At 41.1% G+C, this 22,146-nt stretch overlaps 1 protein-coding gene across 2 annotated transcripts; it reads right to left on the bottom strand.

Moving 5' to 3' along the window:
• Positions 1 to 9,197: 9,197 nt before the first annotated feature.
• On the bottom strand, positions 9,198 to 14,691 carry MED7 (mediator complex subunit 7). 2 transcript variants are annotated; one of them, XM_033180484.1, is made up of 2 exons: positions 14,537 to 14,691; positions 9,198 to 11,182 (listed from the first exon to the last, which is right to left on the bottom strand). In XM_033180484.1, exon 2 carries the CDS (start codon positions 11,163 to 11,165, stop codon positions 10,467 to 10,469), a length of 699 nt encoding a protein of 232 aa, XP_033036375.1. In that variant the 5' UTR covers positions 11,166 to 11,182; positions 14,537 to 14,691; the 3' UTR covers positions 9,198 to 10,466. The 2 variants fall into 2 exon arrangements, with proteins under 2 accessions (XP_033036375.1, XP_033036376.1); XM_033180485.1 differs by lacking the exon at positions 14,537 to 14,691 and adding an exon at positions 14,267 to 14,464.
• Between the last annotated feature and the right edge of the window lie 7,455 nt (positions 14,692 to 22,146).

Genomic DNA, 22,146 nt, shown 5'->3' with positions numbered 1-22,146 from the left:
TGGAGGATTAATGTCCAGAATATACAAGGAACTCAAACATCTCAATAGCAAGAAATAAACAGTCTGATTTTACAATGAGCAAATGATCTGTACAAACATTTCTCAAAAGAAAATATATAAAGATGGTCAACAAGTATATGAAAAAAATGCTCAACAACACTAATTAATCAGAGAAATGCAGGTCGGGCTTGGTGGCTCATGCCTATGATCCCAGCACTTTGGGAGGCCAAAGGAGGTGGATCAGCTGAGGTCAGGAGTTCGAGACTAGCCTGACCAATATGGTGAAACCCCGTCTCTACTAAAAATACAAAATTAATCAGATGTGGTGCTGCACACCTGTAATCCCAGAGGCAGAGGTTGCAGTTAGCCGAGGTCACACCATTGCACTCCAGCCTGGGCAACAAGAACAAAACTCCATCTCAAAAAAAAAAAACAAAAACAAAAACAAAAAACCAAGAAATGCAAACCAAAAGTATAATGAGGTATCATCTCACCTCAAGACGACAATTATGAAAAAAAGAAAACATAAATGCTGGTGAGGAAGTAGAGAAAAAAACACTTTTTTTTTTTTTTTTTTGAGACGGAGTTTCACTCTTGTTGCCCAGGCTGGAGTGCAATGGTGCAATCTCAGCTCACTGCAACCTCCACCTCCCAGGTTCAAGTGATTCTCCTGCCTCAGCCTCTTGAGTAACTGGGATTACAGCCATGTGCCACTATGCCTGGAGAATTTTGTATCTTTAGTGGAGACAGGGTTTCTCCATGTTGATCAGGCTGGTCTCAAACTCCCGACCTCAGGTGATCCACCCGCCTCAGCCTCCCAAACTGCTGGGATTGCAGGAAAAAAGAACTCTTAAACACTTGGTGGGAATGTAGACTAGTAGAGCCACTACAGAAAACAGTATGTAGGTTTCTCAAAAAGCTAAAAATAGAACTACGATGTGATCCAACAATTCCACTACTGGGCATTTATCCAAAGGAAAGGAAATCAGTGTATCAGAGATATCTGCATCCCCATGCTTATTGCAGCACAATCACAATAGACAAAATATGGAATCAACTTAGGTATCCAACAACAGATAAATGGGTAACAAAATGTGGTATATATACACAGTGGAATACTCTTCAATCATAAAAAAGAATTAAATCTTGTCATTTGCAGCAATGTGGATGGAATCAGACAACATTATGTTAAGTGAAATAAGCCAGGAACAGAAAGTTAAACACTACATTTTCTCATTCATATGTAGAAGCTAAAAAATGTTGATCTTATAAAAGTAAAATAGAGGATACTAGAGGCTGGGAATGATAGAGGGAGGAAGGATAGGGACAGATTTGTTAAAGGATAGAAAATTACAATGAGATAGGAGGAGTAAGTTCTACTGTTCTACACCACTGTAGAATTGCCATAGTTAACAGTGTTATACAGTTTCAAATAGCTAGAAGGAGGATATTGAATGTTTCTAATAGAACAAAATGATAAATGTTTGAAATGATGGATACGCCAATTATACTGATCTGATCGGTATACTGATCTGATCAGTGGTCCTCAACATTTTTGACACCAGGAACCAGTTTTGTGGAAGACAGCTTTTCCATGGAAAATTGGGGTGGAGGGATGGTTTTGGGATGAAACTGTTCCACCTCAGATCATCAGGCATTAGATTCTCATAAGGAGTGCACAACCTAGATCCCTCATATACAAAGTTTATAATAGGGCTCGCACTCCTATAAGAATTTAATACCACTGCTGATCTGACAGGAGGCAGAGCTCAGGCAGTAATGTTCACTCACCTGCTGCTCACCTCATGCTGTGTGGTCCAGTTCCTAACACACCATGAGCAGGTACCAGTCCACGGCCAGGGGTTTGGGGACCACTGCAGTATACAGTATATGCATCAAAACATCAATACATACCCCATGAATATGTACAATTACTGTCAATTAAAACATAAAATAGGCCTGCACACAATGGCCTGTACTCCCAGCACTTTGGGAGGTCAAGTTGGGAGGACTGCTTGAGGCCAGAAGTTCAAGACCGGCCTGGGCAACACAGCAAGACCCCATCTCTATTTTTTTAAAAATTTTAATTAAAAATAAAATAATAAATATTCATTACCCACCCACTGGCGGGGGAAGGAAACCATGTAAAGAGATGGATCTGCTCATTAGCTTGACTGTAGTAATCAGTTCACCATGTATATGTATATCAAAATATTATATTGTACTCCTTAATATATACAACTTTTATTTTTAAAGATAGGACTGAAAAAAACAATCATAGGTATAGATCTATTTCCTGGCTTTCTAGTCTGTTCCAATCATATATTTCTCTATTGGTCTGCCAGTACAGCATGTTTTAATTATAGCAGCATTATGACAGATGTTAATATCATGTGAAGCAAATCTTTCGATTTGTCCTTTTTCAAAGGAATCTGGCTATCCAGGTACATTGTACCTCCTATAAATTTTAGAATCACTTTAGCAAATTTTTTTAAAACCTGGTGAGAATTTGACTGGCTAATATTGAAACCACAGATCAATCTGGAATAAATTTGACCTCTTTACAATGTTTAGTATTCTAATCCATAAACATGTTTTCTCTTTCCTTATATTTAGATTTTATTTATTTATTTATTTTTATTTTAAAATATTTTTGAGACAGAGTCTCACTTTGTTGCCCAGGCTGGAGTGCAGTGGCACAATCTCAGCTCACTGCAACCTCTACCTCCCAAGTCCAAATGATTCTCGTGTTTCAGCCACCTGAGTAGCTGGAATCACAGGCTTGTGCCATCGCACCTGGCTAATTTTTTGCATTTTTAGTAGAAATGTGGTTTCTCCCTATTGGCCAGGTTGGTCTCAAACTCCTGGCTTTAAGTCATTCACCCACTTTGGCCTCCCAAAGTGCTGGGATTACAGGCGTGAGCCATCATGCCTGGCCTGAATTTTCTTTAATATCTCTTAATAAAATGTAAAAATTTTCTCAATGGAAACCTTCAATTAATTTTTTTATTTATTCCTGGTATTTCATATTAGTAATCCTACTTTATGTAGTATCTTCCCCCTCCCCCGCCCCAATACAGGGATTCACTCTGTTACCCAGGCTAGAGTGCAGTGGTGTGATCATGGTTCACTGCAGCTTCAACCTCCCAGGCTCAAGCAATCCTCCCACCTTAGCCTCCCAAGCAGCTGACACATGCCATCATTCCAGCTAGTGTCTTTATTTTTCATTTGGCAGAGATGGGGTCTCACTACGTTGCCTAGGCTGGTTTTGAGCTCCTGAGCTAAAGCAAGCCTCCTGCCTCAGCTTCCCAAAGTGCTGAGATTACAGGCATAAGCCACCACTCCTGGCCTACTACCTCATTTTTAAATTATTGTTTGTTGCTGATATACCAAAACAAAATTTATTTCTGAATATTTTTTCCTCAGCAATCAGTAAACTCATTAATAAGTTATCTGTGGGTTATACTGAATTTTCTTTTCTTTTTTTTTGAGACAGAGTCTTGCTCTGTCGCCCAGGCTGGAGTGCAGTGGCCGGATCTCAGCTCACTGCAACCTCCGCCTCCCAGGTTCACGCCATTCTCCTGCCTCAGCCTCCCGAGTAGCTGGGACCACAGGCGCCCGCCACCTCGCCCAGCTAATTTTTTGCATTTTTAGTAGAGACGGGGTTTCACCGTGTTAGCCAGGATAGTCTTGATCTCCTGACCTCATGATCCGCCCGTCTCGGCCTCCCAAAGTGCTGGGATTACAGGCTTGAGCCACCGCGCCCAGCCTATACTGAATTTTCTATGTTAACAACCATTTTCTGCAAATAACGACAGTTTTGTTCCTTCCTTTTCAATAGTACTTTTTTTTCCTTGCCATGTTGGTTAGGAAATCTAGTACATATTTAATAGAAATTTTGATAGCAGGCATCCTCATTTTACTCCAGCTCTCAAAGGAAAAGTTACAGGTTTTCATCTTGAATATAATACGTGCGATAGGTTTTATGGAGCTACTATTTATTACATTAAGGAAGTCTTCTTCCATTTCTAAAGTTCTAAAGGTTTTTATCTTTTTCATGGATAGATGCTTTTTTTTTTTTTTTTTTTTTTTTTGAGATAGAGCGTCACTGTGTCGCCCAGGCTGGAGTGCAGTGGCGCGACCTCGGCTCACTACAACCTCCACCTCCCGGGTTCATGCAATTCTCCTGCCCCGGCCTCTCAAATAGGTGGGATTACAGGTGCGGGCTACCACGCCTGGCTAATTTTTTTTCTATTTTTAGTAGAGACAGGATTTTGCCATGTTGACCAGGCTGGTCTTGAACTCCTGACCTCAATTGATCCACCTACCTCCACCTCCCTAAATGCTGGGATTAAAGGCATGAGCCACCACGCCCGGCCAATGCTAAATTTTATAACTACCATTTGCACATCTTTTGAGATGACCAAGTTATTTTTCTTCAATTTATATTGTTGTGACATTTTACTTATCTATTCTACATTCCTGAGATAAACATAATACATTACCTTTTATTTTTACATATTATTGGGTCCAATTTGCTAAGATTTCATGCTAGTCTCATAAAAAGAGTTGACACTTCCTGTTTTTCTATTCTCTGAAAGAGTCTGTATAAGACTGGAATCATTATTTATTTATTTATTCTTGTATTTTTTTCTGGCAATGTTTGGCAGACTTGCCAGCAAAGCTATTTTTTGTTTGTTTGGTTTTGTGTTTTTGTTTGCTTGTTTGCTTTTGCTAATCAGCTGACTTTAAGATTCCCCATATAGCTATTTGAACTTTGAAGCTTTCTTTGTGAAAAGATTTTGACTATTGATCCATTTTTTTTAATTGTTAGAGAATTATCCTGGTTTCCTATTCCTCAATCTGCATTGGTAATTTTCTAAATAAATAAAAAATTTTCTAACTTATTAAAAATCCATATTTTATTTTTTACTATAATAATGTCCCCCCTTCCATTTCTGCTATTATTTGTGCCTTCCTCTTTTTTATTTTTTTTCTTTATCACTCTCCCCTGCAAGTAGCAGGGACTCAGAGCCCCAGACTCAAGCACCACTTAAGCCGCCAGGGCACTCCTGCTGCCCTTTCAGATCAGATGCTTCTGCACAGATGTTCAGCAAGCTCTGAGTATGTTGCTTGGAGGCAAATGCGTTCCAGAAAGAATTAGGATGGGTCTCCATGGCACGTGTATACCTATGTAACAAACCTGCATGTTCTGCACATATATTCCAGAACTTAAAGTATAATAAAAAAAAATTATTTTAAGAGAATTAGGGTGGGTCTTCTCTTTCATTCCCAGCATTAGATGGTACCTACACTATGGAGAGATACGTATTATGTTTACCATAGTAAAGGAAATTGAGTTTTACGGAAGTTGGTTTTCTTTTTCTTTTTTTTTTTTTGAGACAGAGTTTTGCTCTTGTCCAGGCTGGAGTACAATGGTGCGATCTCAGTTCGCTGCAACCTCTGCCTCACAGGTTCAAGCAATTCTCCTGCCTCAGCCTCCCGAGTAGCTGGGATTACAGGCATGTGCCACCGTGCCCGGCTAATTTTGTATTTTTAGTAGAGACATGGTTTCACCGTTGGTCAGGCTGGTCTATGAACTTCTGACCCCAGGTGATCTGCCCGCCTCCGCCTCCCAAAGTGCTGGGATTAAAGGCATGAGCCACCACGCCCAGCCAGAAGTTAATATTACCAAACCAAGATATACAACTGATTAAACAGTAGAACCCTAGGATTCTGGGGTGTTTTCCAACACCAACCACTTCTCTAATTCAACAGACCAAGTACGTATCTAATGACTCAATTTAATTCTGACACTACCCAGAGTTAGGGTAAGTTAGGGTGAGCAGTACCTCTGGGTTTCTTCATTTGAGTCTACTCTGCAACCAGCTACAGCTCTTAAATCTGAGGTAAGAGTGCCACTTACCGGTAGCCTCATCACAATGCAACTTGAAACCCGCTCACAAATTTAATTCTAAGTGCCAGTGGTATGCAAAAGAAAAAAGGCTCAGTAGGGTATACATATATTAAAACATTACATTGTACCTCACAAATAAATAATTTATCAATTAAAAGCAAAATAAAACTTAAGTGCTTTGTAGCCATTCTCCTGGCTACAATACTATGAATACAACACTTCTCCTGGAACAATACTATGAAGAAGCTTCTGTAATTTGTATTTCTGTGATTTTTTATTAGTAGCTTTGTGAAAACACTCCAAAGTTTAGAATCCAATTAACTAGGTTATCATGGCTCACCAGCCAAATCCAGCCTGCTGTCTCATTTTGTACTCTAATTGTATATGCTAAACAGTTGGAAAAAATCAGAATATTTCACATATGAAAATTATTGAAATTCAAAATTCAGTGTCCATATAGAAAGCTGTATTGGAACTGAGCTCTCTTGTTTATGCATTGTCTATGGCTGCTTTCCACCCACAGCAGTTGAGTAGCTGCAACGGAAACTGCACAGTCCTCAATGCCTAAAATATTTACTAATTGAATCTTTACAAAAGAGTTTGCCAATTCCTGACCTAGATTCCAACCTGAGCAAATCTAAACTCTAATCCTCAATTTTCATTACTCATAAAATGGGGATAATACCTGCTAAGAGTTTTTAGGAAGATTAGAGTTATAAGCACAGAATCTCCTCAAGATACTCATAGAAGTCTAAGCTAAGACATAAGCACCTTAATATGTTCAAAGGGAACTCATAATTTCCATCTATAAATCTGTTCAGCCCAGTATCAAGTAGTATTTACAAGCACAGACTTTAGCATCAAAATATTGGCTCTACTCTTGATTTCACTACTTATTTGCCTAGATGACTTAGTAACAACATGAGGGAATGGAGAGGCAATGAAGTATGAAGGTTGAGCGCTCAGGCTTTGAAAACTAGAATGCCTAGTTTCCATTCTGGCTTTGCCACTCACTAGTCAGGTAACCTTGGGTAAATTATGTAACTTCCCTGACCCTTCACTTCCTCTTCTGAAATGTAAGTATAAAAAGAATACTGATTTCATTAAATAGCTGTAAGGCTAAAATAACTTTATTTATACAAAGAGATTCAAACACTGCCAGCAACTTACAGCCATAAATCCCAACAGATTTAGAAGTTTCTTCATAGGATTGTTCTAAGGATTAAATAAGAGAATGGCTACAAAGCACTTAGCACAATTTGTGGTACTTAGAAAGCTATCAAAGGATAGCTAGTACCCTTCCTACAGATTCTCTGTATTTTAGTAAAAGCTGATGAGAAATCAATTGCAAACATAATTTCTCATCAGATTTCAAATAAAAATCCAACTCCTTCCCTTGACCCTCTAAATCATATACATCTGTCCTCCACCTGCTTCTCAAGCTCCAACCTCCTCCCTCACTATATTGTAGTCATCATAGCCTTTCTCATCCAAGTTATGCCAACTTTGTATCTCCTCATGAGATATCTGCACCTGCCATTCCCAGTAATCTTGGAGCTCAGTGCATGAGTTGAAGCTGCCTTCTTTTGTTTTTGAGACAGGATCTTGCTCTGTCATCCAAGCTGGAGTACAGTGGCATCACCGTGGCTCACTGTAGCCTTGACCTCCTGGACTCCAGGGACCCTTCTACTTCAGCCTCTGGAATGGCTGAAACCACAGGCATGTGCCATCACATCCAGCTAATTTTTAAATTTCTTTGTAGAGATGGGGTCTCCCTATGTTGCCCAGGCGGGTCTTGAACTCCTGGACTTAAGTGATCCTCCCGCCTCAGTCTCTCAGTGGTGGGATCACAGGTGTGAGTCACCATACCTGGCAAAGTTGCCTTCTAAAGTCCTTAACAAATGTGAGGTTAAGCACGGTGGTTCACGCCTGTAATCCCAGCACTTTGGGAGGCTGGAGGATTGAGCTCAGGAGTTGGAAACCAACCTGGGCAACGTAGTGAGACCTCATCCCTACTCAAAAAGAAAAAAAAAATTTTAGGCTGAGAACGGTGGCTCACTCCTGTAATCCCAGCACTTTGAGAGGCCCAAGTGGGCAGATCACAAGGTCAGGAGATCCAGGCCATCCTGGTCAACATGGTGAAACTCCTTCTCTACTAAAAATACAAAATTTAGTGGGCGTGGTGGCACGTGCCTGTAGTCCCAGCTACTCGGGAGGCTGAGGCAGGAGCATCGCTTGAACCTGGGAGTTGGAGGTTGCAGTGGCCCCAGATTGCGCCACTGCACTCCAGCCTGGCGAGAGTGAGACTTCATCTCAAAAAAAAAAAAAAAAAGTTTTAAAAGACAAAAAAAAAGTGAACACATACACATGCCTTGAAAAGAGAAGATAATGTGGACAAGGTGATTTGAACAGACAATAGAAACATAATTGGAAGGAAGATTCTTCTGAAGGTGCTGTAATGGCTGAATGGTTAAGACACAAACTTACCACCTTCAAAAATCTATTCATTTTATTATCTTGGTTACATTTTCCTTCACCCTTCCCATACATCCAACACTTAAACTAGTATCAGGCATAGAGGGGACCACAGTAAGTACTCATCAAATGAATACCATGAATAAATAAATAGCTGGGGAAAAACTACTCTCATAAAGAGAATACGGATTTGTACAGTTTATTTTTGCTATTTATATTAAGTTTACACGTGCCTGTTTTGTAGTGGATATCTCGTTATTGTTAGCTCAGCACCACTTCCTTCCTCTGAAAGACAGACTGACTCTTCCATACACAGACATAGTGGGGACTGTCAAACTCTTATGGGATCCAAGTCCCAGTTGATGTGCCCAGTTGGAATCAAGTATGCAACCCCTAATTCCTCATGTCTAAGTCGTTCATTAACCTCATTTTTTTAGTATTTGAGAGCGAATTCCCAGACAGTGGTAAACACAGAAATGCTTAACACATGGGAACTGTTAGCTGCCATGTTCTCCACCTACATCATTAAAGAAGTTCATCAGTAAAGAGAATGAAGCTAACAGGAAAGATGGTCTCCAGGGCTACTAACTCAAAACTTCAGACACTTTCTGTCCTCCTCATGGTTTATATATTCAACTTATCCTTCAATCAACATACCCCATATCCTTTCCTTTTAAAATTAAACAGCAATAGAGAGAAGGTCTTACTATGTTGCCCCCGTTGGTCTTTTCAACTTTCTGGTTGAAAAGGTCTGGGATAGAGCTAGAGAAACTTCATTTATTTCTTATTTTTCTGAACCTATGGATTATACTAAAACTTTTATTTCTAGTGAGTTCCCAAGTGGTACCAATGCTGCTGGTCCAGGACCACACACTTTAAGAACCACTGGCTTACATTAAGAAAATGGCAGGCAGAGATCCTCAGAAACAAAGTCAACTCTCTACTAACACCGTGGTGGAAGAGGTGATGGACAGTGGGGAGAAGAAAGTGCTCACATAAAGTCCAATTAGCTAGGGGCAGAGTGGAGTTAATGAAAAGAAGACTTAGTCCTCATAGTCATTCAAAGACCCAGATTGACAATCTTTGCCATCTTCTGTGGCTTCCAAACTTATCCTGGATATGACCATGCAACCAGCAGTTGGGAGAAAAGAATGGAGGATCATGCAAGAAATGTTTATGGGGCAAGCATGGATTTCTATGCCCACATTTCACTGCCTAGAACTTAGTCATATGTTCTCACAGAGATGCTGGGAGTACGGAAATGTCCCTGGTTGGGTTGCCACATCTTGGCAACATATCTTCAAAGAACAAGACTCTCTGGTAGACACCTAGCAATCTCTGCCGTCAAACCCCTTTCCCATTGTGGACTTAAGCAAGTCTGGGCTTAGCTTTAAAGAAAATGTGTAGCTAATGACATAGACATCTTAATTACTAAAATTAATGTCTGTAACTTAAAATGACCAAAGGACTTATTACCTGAGTGACTGGAGAAAAAAACAATTCACGGGACTTGCCTGCAAGAGTCCATTTAGGATAGGGAGAAAAGACTGAGATAGTGGGTTTACAGGAGCAGTCATGAGGAAAAAATAAAGTTTCTGTTTTATAATTCTTCTGGGCTCCTCTCTATTAACATGTTACACTACCTCTTGGAACTTAAGCAAAATTTTTAATGGAATAAGTTTGAAGATTTCATAGTTTTACATTTATAGAGATTGATATCCATTATTCCTCTATCATTCTTAAATGATAAATCCCCTTTTCAAAGACGAAAACTTTTGCTGTTACTGAGGTTATCATCAAAGTTTTACTGCAACTCCAAAACATAGGAATGTCCCATACAACAGCAGTGAACACTTTGCTTTTTAAAGTGATTATTCTTAGTGCAGGGGTACTCATTGTCTATGCTTGTTATACAATGAAATTACTGCCTATGACATCTCATAATTGAAAAAGTTGGAGACAAGATTAAAGCTATTTACATTTTTAGTGAAACCTCTCTTAAGACTGTCCAAAAGAAAATAAACTAATATATGAGGCTATTTATCAAAAGGAAAAAAAGAAAGATAAACATCTTTCATGGTCTTTCATTCATTTCATCAATTAGGACACACAAGGCAGCATCTTTCTCTATAATCTGATCTCTCCTATGACCTAAATTATCTCTTTGTTCATTCTGTCCAGTACAATTGTTGCTATCATCAGCATCCATTGGTTCAGTTTTTACTCTCACTCCTGCTTCTGAATGAGGCAAATCATCAGGCAAAGAAGCCAAGCAATTCTGAATCATTTCAATTACTCGTTCTAGGTGCTTTTGAAACCTCTCAGCGGTTTCAAGCCGTTGACGTTTCTGGACCTCCATCATGACTCTCAACGTCTCTCTTGCTTGGTGGGGTCGGTATTCATTTATAAGATGATGCACGTGTACAAAAAGCAGCTTAAGATCTTCTAGTTTCTCTTCTCGTTTTATACTCCCAGGGCTCCTTATTAAAATATCTAAAAGGTCCAAGAAATTAATAAGGATAGACATATTAAGTTTTCTCAGTTCTTTCTTGTGATCAAACTGCATAGGATGAAGCCGTTCGATGCCCTGACTTTCCAAAGGGCGGATGATAAGATCATCGCACTGGAACTGATTGCCAAACATCATGTAACTATCTTTTATTGGAGGGGGAGGCTTGGGAGCTAAGCCTTCTTGAATATTTTCATCGGTATATTCCTTGATATATTGCATTGGAGGTGGTGGAAGTGCACTCACTTGCTGTGGTTCACCCATTGTGGACTATCAAGAACCTAGGGACACAGACCAAAGATTTATTAGAGCCACAAAACAAACCTGTTACATTTCATAACTACAGACAGAATATTTTCTTCCTTTTCTTCCAGTAGTTTGGGGTCCAAGACAAGATGATCTCCTTGGTTTCTAAAACTAACATTTATGATAGGGAAAGTTTGCCATATTTTCTAAGTAGGCATTATATTCTCAACCTTTCACATATTTTCCATTCTCTCCCTAATAATTTCATCAGCATAAAAAAATCTGTAGCATCTTCTGATCTCTAAAGAAAATCTTCGGCCGGGCGCGGTGGCTCACACCTGTAATCCCAGCACTTCGGGAGGCCGAGGCAGGCGGATCACAAGGTCAGGAGATCGAGACCATCCTGGCTAACAGGGTGAAACTCCGTCTCTACTAAAATACAAAAAAAATTAGCCAGGCACGGTGGCGGGTGCCTGTAGTCCCAGTCACTCAGGAGGCTGAGGCAGGAGAATGGTGTGAACTCAGGAGGCAGGACTTGCAGTGAGCCGAGATTGCACCACTGCACCCCAGCCTGGGCGACAGAGCGAGAATCTGTCTCAAAAAAAAACAAGAAAATCTTCTGGATTCCACGCCCCTCACCACTTATGCCCCATTTCTCTACTCCTCCATAACCAAACTACACATGGTGTCTCCCGATCTCATATCACAATCACTTTTGCTTTATGTTAGACTGATTTCCAATAGCAAACACTTACTTTATCTCTCATAAACACTGACAAAATTAACACTGCTAAATCCTAAACACATGGTATTATCCAAAGTTCCTGAATGAAATGATTCCGTTCCATACCCTTTTTGTCACAGTATACTATGCAATTTTATATGGACACATTAACTTTTTTTTTTTTTTTTTTTGAGACGGAGTCTTGCTCTGATGCCCAGGCTGGAGTGAAGTGGTACAATCTCAGCTCACTGCAACCTCTGCCTCCTGGGCTCAAGCAATTCTCCTGCCTCAGCCTCCCAAGTAGCTGGGATTACAGGCGCACACCACCATGCCCGGCTAATTTTTGTATTTTTAGTAGAGACAGAATTTCGCCATGTTGGCCAGGTTGGTCTCTTAATTCCCCACCTCAGGTGATCCGCCCACCTTGGCCTCCCAAAGTGCTGGGATTACAGGTGTGAGCCACCGCGCCCGGCCTGTATGGACACATTAACTTCCCTATAACTATCACAGAAATTTCAAACCCCAGGTTCAAACCCAGTATCTTTTATGGCCATAATAACCTCTACTTACTCTACCTTAAGCCTAGGTATACCATCCAATGAGAAGATTCTGAAGTGCTTCTTTACACTGATATTATCAAAGTTTCAAGATATAACACCCTCTAACATCAGGTGGGGCAAGTATTCTACTAGAAGCAATATTATACTTAGAATTCGTGAGGTACTAAGGGCAGGTATGGTGCAGCCCTGAGTTTCCACTATGCCACAGTGGTGCATAGGATGATGCAGCCTCGACCTCCCAGGCTCAAGCCATCCTCCCACCTCAACCTCCCAAGCAGCTGGGAGTACAAGCATATGTCACCACGCCCAGCTAATTTTTGTGTATTTTGTAGAGACAGAGTTTTGCCATGTTACTCGGGCTGGTTTTGAACTCCTGAGGTCAAGCAATCCTCCTGCCTTGGCCTCCCAAAGTGCTGGGATTACAGGTGTGAGCCACCACACCCAGCCAACATTTTAAAAACTTTTAACATAAATTCAGATTACAGAAAAAGTGCATGAATATACAAAGAACACCATATTCTTCACTCAGATTCTCCAAATGTTAACATTTTCCTTCATTTGCTTTATTGGTTTCTCATTCCTTTACCCCTGAATACTTCAGTGTGTTTTCCCAGGACAAAAATGTTTTCTTCTACCCACAGCACAATTACCAAAATCAAGGAATTAATATTGATCTGGTACTTCAAAACACAATTTTTGACAGCTTACGTTTCATCCCACTCAAACCTTTGTAGGTGACGAGTGCTGCTCTGTACTTTCCTACACGATGTGCATTCCTATACTTCGGTTGTCATTTTCCTAAGGCCAACTACATGACAGGTACTGCTGTTTTATGGCCTAACATAATCTTCATAACAATTCTATGAATTAAGGTTGTTTATTTTGTTTTGTTTTTTGAGACAAGGTCTCAATCTGTCTCCCACGCTGGAGGGCAGTAGTACGATCAGGGCTCACCGCCACCTCTGCCTCCCGGGTTCAAGGGATTCAACTGCATGACCCTCCTGAGTAGCTAGGGACCACAAGTGCGTGCCACCATGCCCAGCTAACTTTTTATTTCTCGGTAAAGACAGGTTTTCACCATGTTGGCCAGGCTGGTCTGGAACTCCTGACCTCAGGTGATCCGCCCACCTCGGCCTCCCAAAGTGCTGGGATTACAGGCGTGAGCCACCACACGGTCCCACGAATTAAGTTCTATTATCAATTTCATTTTAGAGGTGAAGATCCCAAGTCTCAATGAGGGGAAGTGTTGCCCCAGATCAAAAGGTTAATAAACGGTACAACAGGAATTCTTATCCCAGGTCCCTTTAGCTCCAAAGGGCAAGCTCTTATATCTCTAAGCCGTGAAGCATCTAATTGTACAATTAGAACTTGCATATTACAAAAATTGTATTCTTCTCTACTGTCTCTCTAGATGGAACTTTTCAAAGGCGATGGAGGTCTTATTTTATTAAAACCAGAGCCAAGCATCATAACTGGTTCTTAGACTCAAGATCCAACATCTAGTGTTTATTCTACTGGGGGAGAAGGTGCCTCGCCAGAAGACCACTGATATTCCAGGGTCCCAGCCCCAGAGATCTGATTCATTCTGTCCACTGTGAATGGGCCCGGGTATGTCGCTTTAAAAACCTCTCCAGATGGACCTGACGATTAGGCTTGGTTGGGATCTACCGCCCTCGCCTGCCCCCATATCTCAGCTGTTTCACAACTGCTCCCAGAAGGAAGGGCAGGGTGGGCTACTCTCATGTTACCAAGGGCCAGAAAGGGCAAATAACTCGCCCAAGGCCACACAGCTTAGAAAAACAGCGGCGAGAGGACTAGATACCAGGTCTCCCAACCTCCACTCCAGCTCGGCGACCCCACACGGAGGAAGCCCCGGGACTGCAGCGCTGAGACCCCTCCTCCAGGCTGTCCATCCCGAGACCTCCGCGAGCGGCGGGGAGGCCGCGGTCTCGCAGAGACTCAGGACAGAAAAGACGAGAGAGCGTCTTCGGAGGCCGAACTCCTCCATGCCTCCCCAGTTCCCAGCCCAGTACAGAGGAAACCGCGGGGTTGGGAAGAAAAAAACGCACACACGCGCGGGCCCCAAGCCGTTGCCGCCCACTCACCTCAGCTCTGGTTTTACACTGGTAGCCGCCTTCCCCTCTGCAGCCGTAACTAATTTCCGGTCTCCTCCTGGAAGAAGCCATCTACTCTGTCCTTGATTGGCTGTAGGAGCTGTCCTTTAACGAGATTCTAGATCCGCCTCAGACCGATCGCTCGATATTGCGCCTGCGTATATTCGACTCCTCCCATCCCTAACCCTTTTACTGACTTTTAAAAGTAGTAGCTGAGGGTTGTTTCTTTAAGGCATAAAATTAAACAAGACACCTTATTGCTTTATTTTTTATAGACCCCTTATTAACTAGAAACAATCTTATATTTTAATGTGTAACATGCTCTTGTAAGACTTCCATGAATTTAGACATTTATGACGCGAAAATAACCTCCCAAAGAAAACCTAGCAAAGGCGCACTTCCTAGTGCGCCTGCGTGTGTTCCACCCCGTTCCGGTACCACTCTTCTACTGACAGTCGCGGCTGGTAGTTCCATTCCTTTTGTCTTTTCTTTTTTGATTTAACCCATACAATGAAGACATCTTACATATAAATTCGAAAATATAGATATGCAGGGTTTTTTGTTGGTTTATTTTATTTTATTTATTTATTTTTTTCTTTGAGACGGAGTGTCTTTCGCCCAGGCTGAAGTGCAGTGGCGCGATTTCGGCTGCTGCAACCTCAGTCTCCGGGTTTCAAGCGATTCACGTGCCTCAGCCTACCAAGTAGCTGGGATTACAGGCATGTGCCACCACACCCAGCTAATTTTTTTTTTTCCTTTTTTTGTATTTTTAGTAGAGACAGGGTTTCACCGTGTTGGTGAGGCTGGTCTCGAGCTCCTGACCTACAGTGATCCGCCCGCCTCGGCCACCCAACGTGCTGGAATTATGGGCATGAACCACCTAGCCCGGCCTCCCCCGTTTTAATTCCCCCGCACATATCAATTTATTTCCTGAAGAAATTCATCCTCACCGCTGACCCCAATATGTCCTGCACCTGTGACTTCCAATGGTTGTTGTTCCCAGTCCTCATTTTACTCCATCTGTCAGCAGCATTTGGCACATTTGGTTATCTGGATTGCCCCAAGACTCGGTTCTCCAACCACTTCTCAGTCAGATATCACCCAGATACATGCAGGCCCTGGAACACCGTTTCCTCTGCACTTCAGACCCTCATATCCAGTAGTGACAGACATCTTTACCCAGTTGCACTTTACTCAATTGCAAATGTTCAATCTAAGGAATCACCTTTTTCTCCTTTCTCCCATACCCCACCGAAACTACCATACCAGCCTTTTGCATTAGCTCTATTTAAAAATAAGTAAATAAAGTTCCAAATATGACTGACCACCGTCCCCACTGGTATGGTCCTATGCCATGCTGCCATTATCTCTCATCTGGATTTCTTTGATTTTTGTCCTGCCTTCATCTATTTACCACACCTTCTTAAAATATAAGACCAGTCTTAACACTCTTCTATTCAAAATCTTCCAACGCTGTCTACTACTTTTAGAATAAAATCTGACATCCTCCCCCGGCCTCTATAATAGGCCCTACAAAATTGCCAAGTACATCCCAGTCTTGGGGGCCGATGCATTTGCCTGGAACTCTTTCCATAGATATTCACACGTCTCATTTCCTTATTTCTCTCCCCTTTTTTTTTTTTTTTTTTTTTTTTTTGTATTTTTAGTAGAGATGGGGTTTCACCGTGTTAGCCAGGACGGTCTCAATCTCCTGACCTTGTGATCCACCTGCCTCGGCCTCCCAAAGTGCTGGGATTACAGGCGTGAGCCACCGTGCCCGGCTTCATTTCCTCATTTCATTCAGGTTTCTGGTCAAATGTGACCACAAAGAGTTCTTCTGGGGTTACACTACTCTATACAAAATAGCACATCCCCAATCTTTCTCTTGGGAGATGCCCCTGAAACCCTTACTGTGTATTATATTTTTTTCATAGAACCTCTCATCATCTGAAATCATCTTATATTTATGTATTTTATTGCCTTTCTTATCCATCAAAAATACCAGGTTTATGAGCATGGGACCTTTGTTTCACTTACTGCTGTTTTGTTTGAACCTACATACAAGAGTGGCTGAAATTGACAAATACTCAAAGAGCATTTATTGAATAAGGAACAAAATGAATACAATCATCACTTTCAAATAAATTCATAGTGTGGCTTTGGTGGTTTTACCACAGTCTCTTTAGCCAAAGCCTCATTGTGTTAAATTATATTTCTCCCAATTTTAGCCAGTATAACTACACAGGATGATGAGCATCCCAGTGCATATATGTTTGTGCATGTGTCCAATTTTGTTCTTTAGAATAAATTTCTAGAAATAGAATTACTGGGCCCAAAGGTGCAGTGTCTTAACAGTTAGTAGCAGAATCAAGGCTAGAATCTTGGACTCTTGACTATCAATCTAGTGTTCTTTCCAATAAACTTCAAATGAATAATGGATATGAAGTGCATATCATGAGAAGGGCTAGTGACAATATGATGTGTGTTAGACATTTAATTATGTGACTATATTTGCAGAATCTCGATGGAAAGCTTATTCCTTAAAGATGCCTACTGCAGCTTAACAAGGAATATGCTCATTGAATAAATATGTATTGTGTATCTGTTGTGCCGGCACTGGTCTGGAAGTCTAAAGAAACAGACAAAAGCCAGTGGGGCCTTTGAAAAAGATGTTCTCATGGCCGGACGCAGTGGCTCACGCCTGTAATCCCAGCATTTTGGGAGGCCGAGGTGGGCGGATCACGAGGTCAGAAGATCGAGACCATCCTGGCTAATACGGTGAAACCCTGTCTCTACTAAAAATACAAAAAAATTAACCAGGCGTGGCGGCAGGCGCCTGTAGTCGCAGCTACTTGGGAGGCTGAGGCAGGAGAATGGTGTGAACCCGGGAGGCGGAGCGTGCAGTGTACCGAGATCGTGCCACTGCACTCCAGCCTGGGTGACAGAGCGAGACTTTGTCTCAAAAAAAAAAAGAAAAAAAGACAAGAAAAAGGTGTTCTCTCTAGAAGGTGCTCTAGAGAGACACAGACAAGGAGTATGCAAACAAGTAAAAACTTCGAATAGTGACAAGGGCTATGGGGGAGAGTATAATACAGATTAACATGATAGTGACATGGGTTGGGGGATAGCTACTTTACACAGGGTGGTCACGGTAGCCTCTCACAGAAGGTTAACTCTGGAAACAAGATATGAAGGAGTGAATTGTGCAGAGATCTGGGAGACAGCAAATGCAAAGAGCATGGGGCTGCCATGATCTTTCTGAATTAGAGACAGGAAGGGAGCCTGTGTGCTCCCTAACTAGTGAGCAAAGAAAGAAAGAGCGGGGGAGATGAAAGGGTAGAAATGGGCAAAGATGCACGGTAACCGACTTCTTGCCTCCCTTAGGATCTTGGCACATTATAGAAAACATCGCTATCATTTGAACCTAAATGGCAAGCAGAAATTTTTAGTTTCCACCCTACTGATTTTTTAAAATTTAGGTTTATTGAGGGATACTTCACATAGAATAAAATTAACTCTAGGTGAATAGTTATGTGAGTTTTGATAAATACACACTGGCATAAAACCACTACCACCTGGATTAAGATGTAGAATATTTCATCACCCCAACAACTTTTTTTTTTATTCAATTCCTTCCCTTTATCCCCATCCTCTAGTAACCACTGATGTGATTTCTGTTCATATAGTTTTACCTTTTCCAGAATGTCATGTAAATGAAATTAGAAAGTATGCAGTCTTTGGTATCTGGTTCCTTTCACCTAGCATAATACTTTTGAAGTCCATCAATGTTGTTCAGTGTATAATACTTTGTTCCTTTTTACAGATAAGGAATATTCCATTGTATGAATGTACTGTAATTCATGTATCGATTCACTGGTTAATAGACAGTTGGGTGATTTCAGTTTGAGGTGATTATTAGCAAAACTACTATAAACATTCCCATGCAAGTCAATTGTATGGACATATGTTTTCATTTCTTTTGGATAACAACATAGTGATACAATTGCTGGACCTTATAATAATTATGTATTTAACTATATGAGAAACTACCAAGCAGTTTTCTAAAGAGGCTGGTTATTTTTCATTTCTCAGCAATCTCTAGGAGGTATAGTTGCCCTCAATCTGCACTTGGTATTATCCTTTTATTTTTTACTTTTTGCTATTCTAATATCTGTATAATGATTTTAATTTGCATTTCCTTCGTATTAGATATCTTTCATGTGTTTACTGGCCATATATATCTTTTCTTTGGTGAACTGTGTGTTCAAAATTTTTGCCCAATTTTTAAATTGGCATGTTTTCTTACTATTGAATTGTAAAGGCACACACACAAATACACACAAGGTATAAGTCCTTGATCAGATATGTCTTTTACAAATATTTTCTCCTAGTCTGTGGTTAATCATTTCATTTTTTAAGTGTCTTTCAGCAAGCAGAGTTTTTTCTTTGTGATGACCAGTTTATCAATCATTTTCTTTCATGGTTCATACTTTTTGTGTCCTTTCCAAGAATCTTTGCCTAACTCAAAGTCACAAAGATTTTTCCTCTGTTTTCTTCTACAAGTTTTCTAATTTTAAGTTTTACATTTAGGTCTATGATCCTTTTTGGGTTAATTTTTGTATTTGATGCCCGGTAAGGGTCAAAATTCCTTTTATTTGTTTATTTATACTTATGAAAGTCCAATTGTTGCAGCAACTTGTTAATTTTGTTGGCCTTACTACCTCTGTCATTGGTAGACAGGTTTATAGATAGTAATCTCTGAGCATCTGTTAGTCAGTTACATTGTATCTTTGGCTTGCTGATCAACCCAAGCAGAATAATTGGAAGACAGCAAGTAAAAATTTTTATCTCCAAGCTGGGTAAGCTGGCATGCACCTGGGGTCCCAGTTACTTGAAAGGCTGATGTGGGAGGATTGCTTGAGCCGTGATAGTGCCACTCTACTCCAACCTAAGCAACAGAGTGAAACTCTGCCAAAAAAAAAAAAAAAAAAGACGGGGCATGGTGGCTCACACCTGTAATCCCAACACTTTGGGAGGCCGAGGTAGGCAGATCACCTGAGGTGAGGAGTTCAAGACCAGCCTAATCAACATGGAGAAACCCCATTTCTACTAAAAATACAAAATTAGCCAGGCATGGTGGCACACACATGTAATCCCAGCTACTCAGGAGGCTGAGGCAGGAGAATCACTTGAACCCGGGAGGCAAAGTTTGCAGTGAGCCAAGATTGCACAATTGCACTCCAGCCTGGGCAACAAGAGTGAAACTCCGTCTCAAAAAAAAAAAGGAAAGGAAAGGAAAAAAGAAAATAAAAATTTCATCTCCACTCCCTGCTTCTTCCTGATTTTTATAAGCTCATATACTGTATACGGTTTTAACGATGCTTTTTTTTTTTAAGACAGACTCTTACTCTGTCACCCAGGCTGCTGTCCAGTGGTGTGATCTCTGCTCACTGCAGCCTCTGCCTCTCAGGTTCAAGTGATTCTGCTGCCTCAGCCTCCCGAGTAGCTGGGACTGTAGATGCATACCACCACGTCCAGCTAATTTTTTTACTTTTGTAGAAATGGGGTTTCACCATGTTGTCCAGGCTGGTCTCGAACGCCTCACTTCAGGTGATCCACCCACCTTGGCCTCCCAAAGTGCTGGGATTACAGGCATGAGCCACCATCCCCGGCCTTAATGATGCACTTTGGATGAGAGACATTGCTAATGTATTTTTCTTTTCTGCAGTCTGCAGTATAGTTTCAATTCCTAATCACTATTTTGTTGTTGTTGTTACTTCATGGGTGCTAATGACCTTATCACTGACAATGTCAACAATCCAGATCTGTGTGCAGCACACATGGGTGGGGAGAGTGCTTGTGCTTTGCTTTGCCTACGACATTTTTTCTTACCAGCAGGGGGAAGCAGCAACCCTGGCATTTGGAAATAATCCCCAGTTGAAACTTTCCTATGAGAAAGATTTGTGTCCCACATACTGGGTCCTGCTGAGAGACATTGTCAGTTATCACTTGTGGGCTGAAGAACCTAAAATGAATTTGTAATCCTACAAAAAGGCAAGTAAGCCATTTTGAATTATTTGTTGTAACTGTCACTGTTAAAATCTACAATTACATTATGTGGAATTTCACCAGAGGAAAAAAAATAGCCATGCCATCATCATACCTGTTCTTTAAATTATCACAAAATATACCCATTACGGCCGGGCGCGGTGGCTCACACTTTTAATCCCAGCAGTTTGGGAGGCTGAAGCAAGTGGATCACCTAAAGTCAGGAGTTCGAGATCAGCCTGGCCAACATGGAGAAGCCCTGTCTCTACTAAAAATGCAAAAATTAGCCAGGCGTGATTATGTGAGCCTATAATCCCAGCTACTCAGGAGCCTGAGGCAGGAGAATCACTTGAACCCAGGAGGTGGAAGTTGCAGTGAGCTGAGATTGCACCATTGCACTCCAGCCTGGGCAACAGAGCAAGACTCCGTCTCAACAACAACAAAAAATATCCGTTTTATTGATTCATTGATTGATTGATTTTCTATACACTCCCTAAAGGATCTGGGCTGCATCCAATCCATTTAAGTTCCCTTTTGAAGATCCATCTCAAAGGTGGCCTTCTCCAAAAGGTTTCTCTAAGTTCACCCAAATAAAAGTTACCTGTCACCCACTCAAAGCCTCTTTCCTTTACTTCTTACAGCACTCCTGTAGCTAAAGTTGTAATTATTTGCATGTATTATTTCTATGACTGTAGCTAAGTTCCTGACTTATCTGGGCATCCCCTTAACAATCCCTGGAATTACCTCACACATGGCCAATGTTGAATATATTTTTGTTCAAAGACAGATTTGAGCAAAAGCAAAAGGAAGAGGAAAAAAAATCTCCTGAATGGTGTGTGTACAAATGTGAGCTACCTGCTTTCAGTGTAGCTTCACATCAGGATCAAGACTAGATGGAGGTGTAAAAGGAACATGCCTCATGTACAAAATTAAGGAGGAGCAAACTCAGTAATCAAGAAAAATAATATTGGCCAGGCGCGGTGGCTCATACCTGTAATCCCAGCACTTTGGGAGGCTCACACAGGTGAATCACTTGAACCTGGGAGGCAGAGGTTGCGGTGAGCTGAGATTGCATCATTGCACTCCAGCCTGGGCAACAAGAACAAAACTCTGTCTCAAAAAAAAAAAAAAAAAAAAAAAGATAAGTAATATCTTAACGCAATATTTTAAATAAAAAATTAAGGGAAAAACTCATGATCTACAAAATATTACGATTTCTTTTCGGCTCTCACAACCTCCACCTCCTGGGTTCAAGCAATTTTCCTGCTTCAGCCTCTTGAGTAGCTGGGATTCCAGGCCTGTACCACCATGCCCGACTAATTTTGTATTTTTAGTAGAGATGGGGTTTCTCCATGTTGGCCAGGCTGGTCTCGAACTGCCAACCTCAGGTGATCCGCCTGCCTTGGCCTCCCAAAGTGCTGGGATTACAAGCATGAGCCACCACGCTCAGCCAAAATATTACAATTTTAAATAAAGACAGGATTAGTAGTTCACATACCACCGTTTAAAGAAGAGAGGTTTTTCATGCAACTGTAAAAAGCCAGAATTATTTT

Source organism: Trachypithecus francoisi, unplaced genomic scaffold (genome assembly GCF_009764315.1).
Source record: "Trachypithecus francoisi isolate TF-2019V2 unplaced genomic scaffold, Tfra_2.0 Lachesis_group2, whole genome shotgun sequence".
In the NCBI taxonomy this organism is placed as follows: domain Eukaryota; kingdom Metazoa; phylum Chordata; class Mammalia; order Primates; family Cercopithecidae; genus Trachypithecus; species Trachypithecus francoisi.
This window is presented reverse-complemented; position numbering and strand designations above follow the sequence as displayed.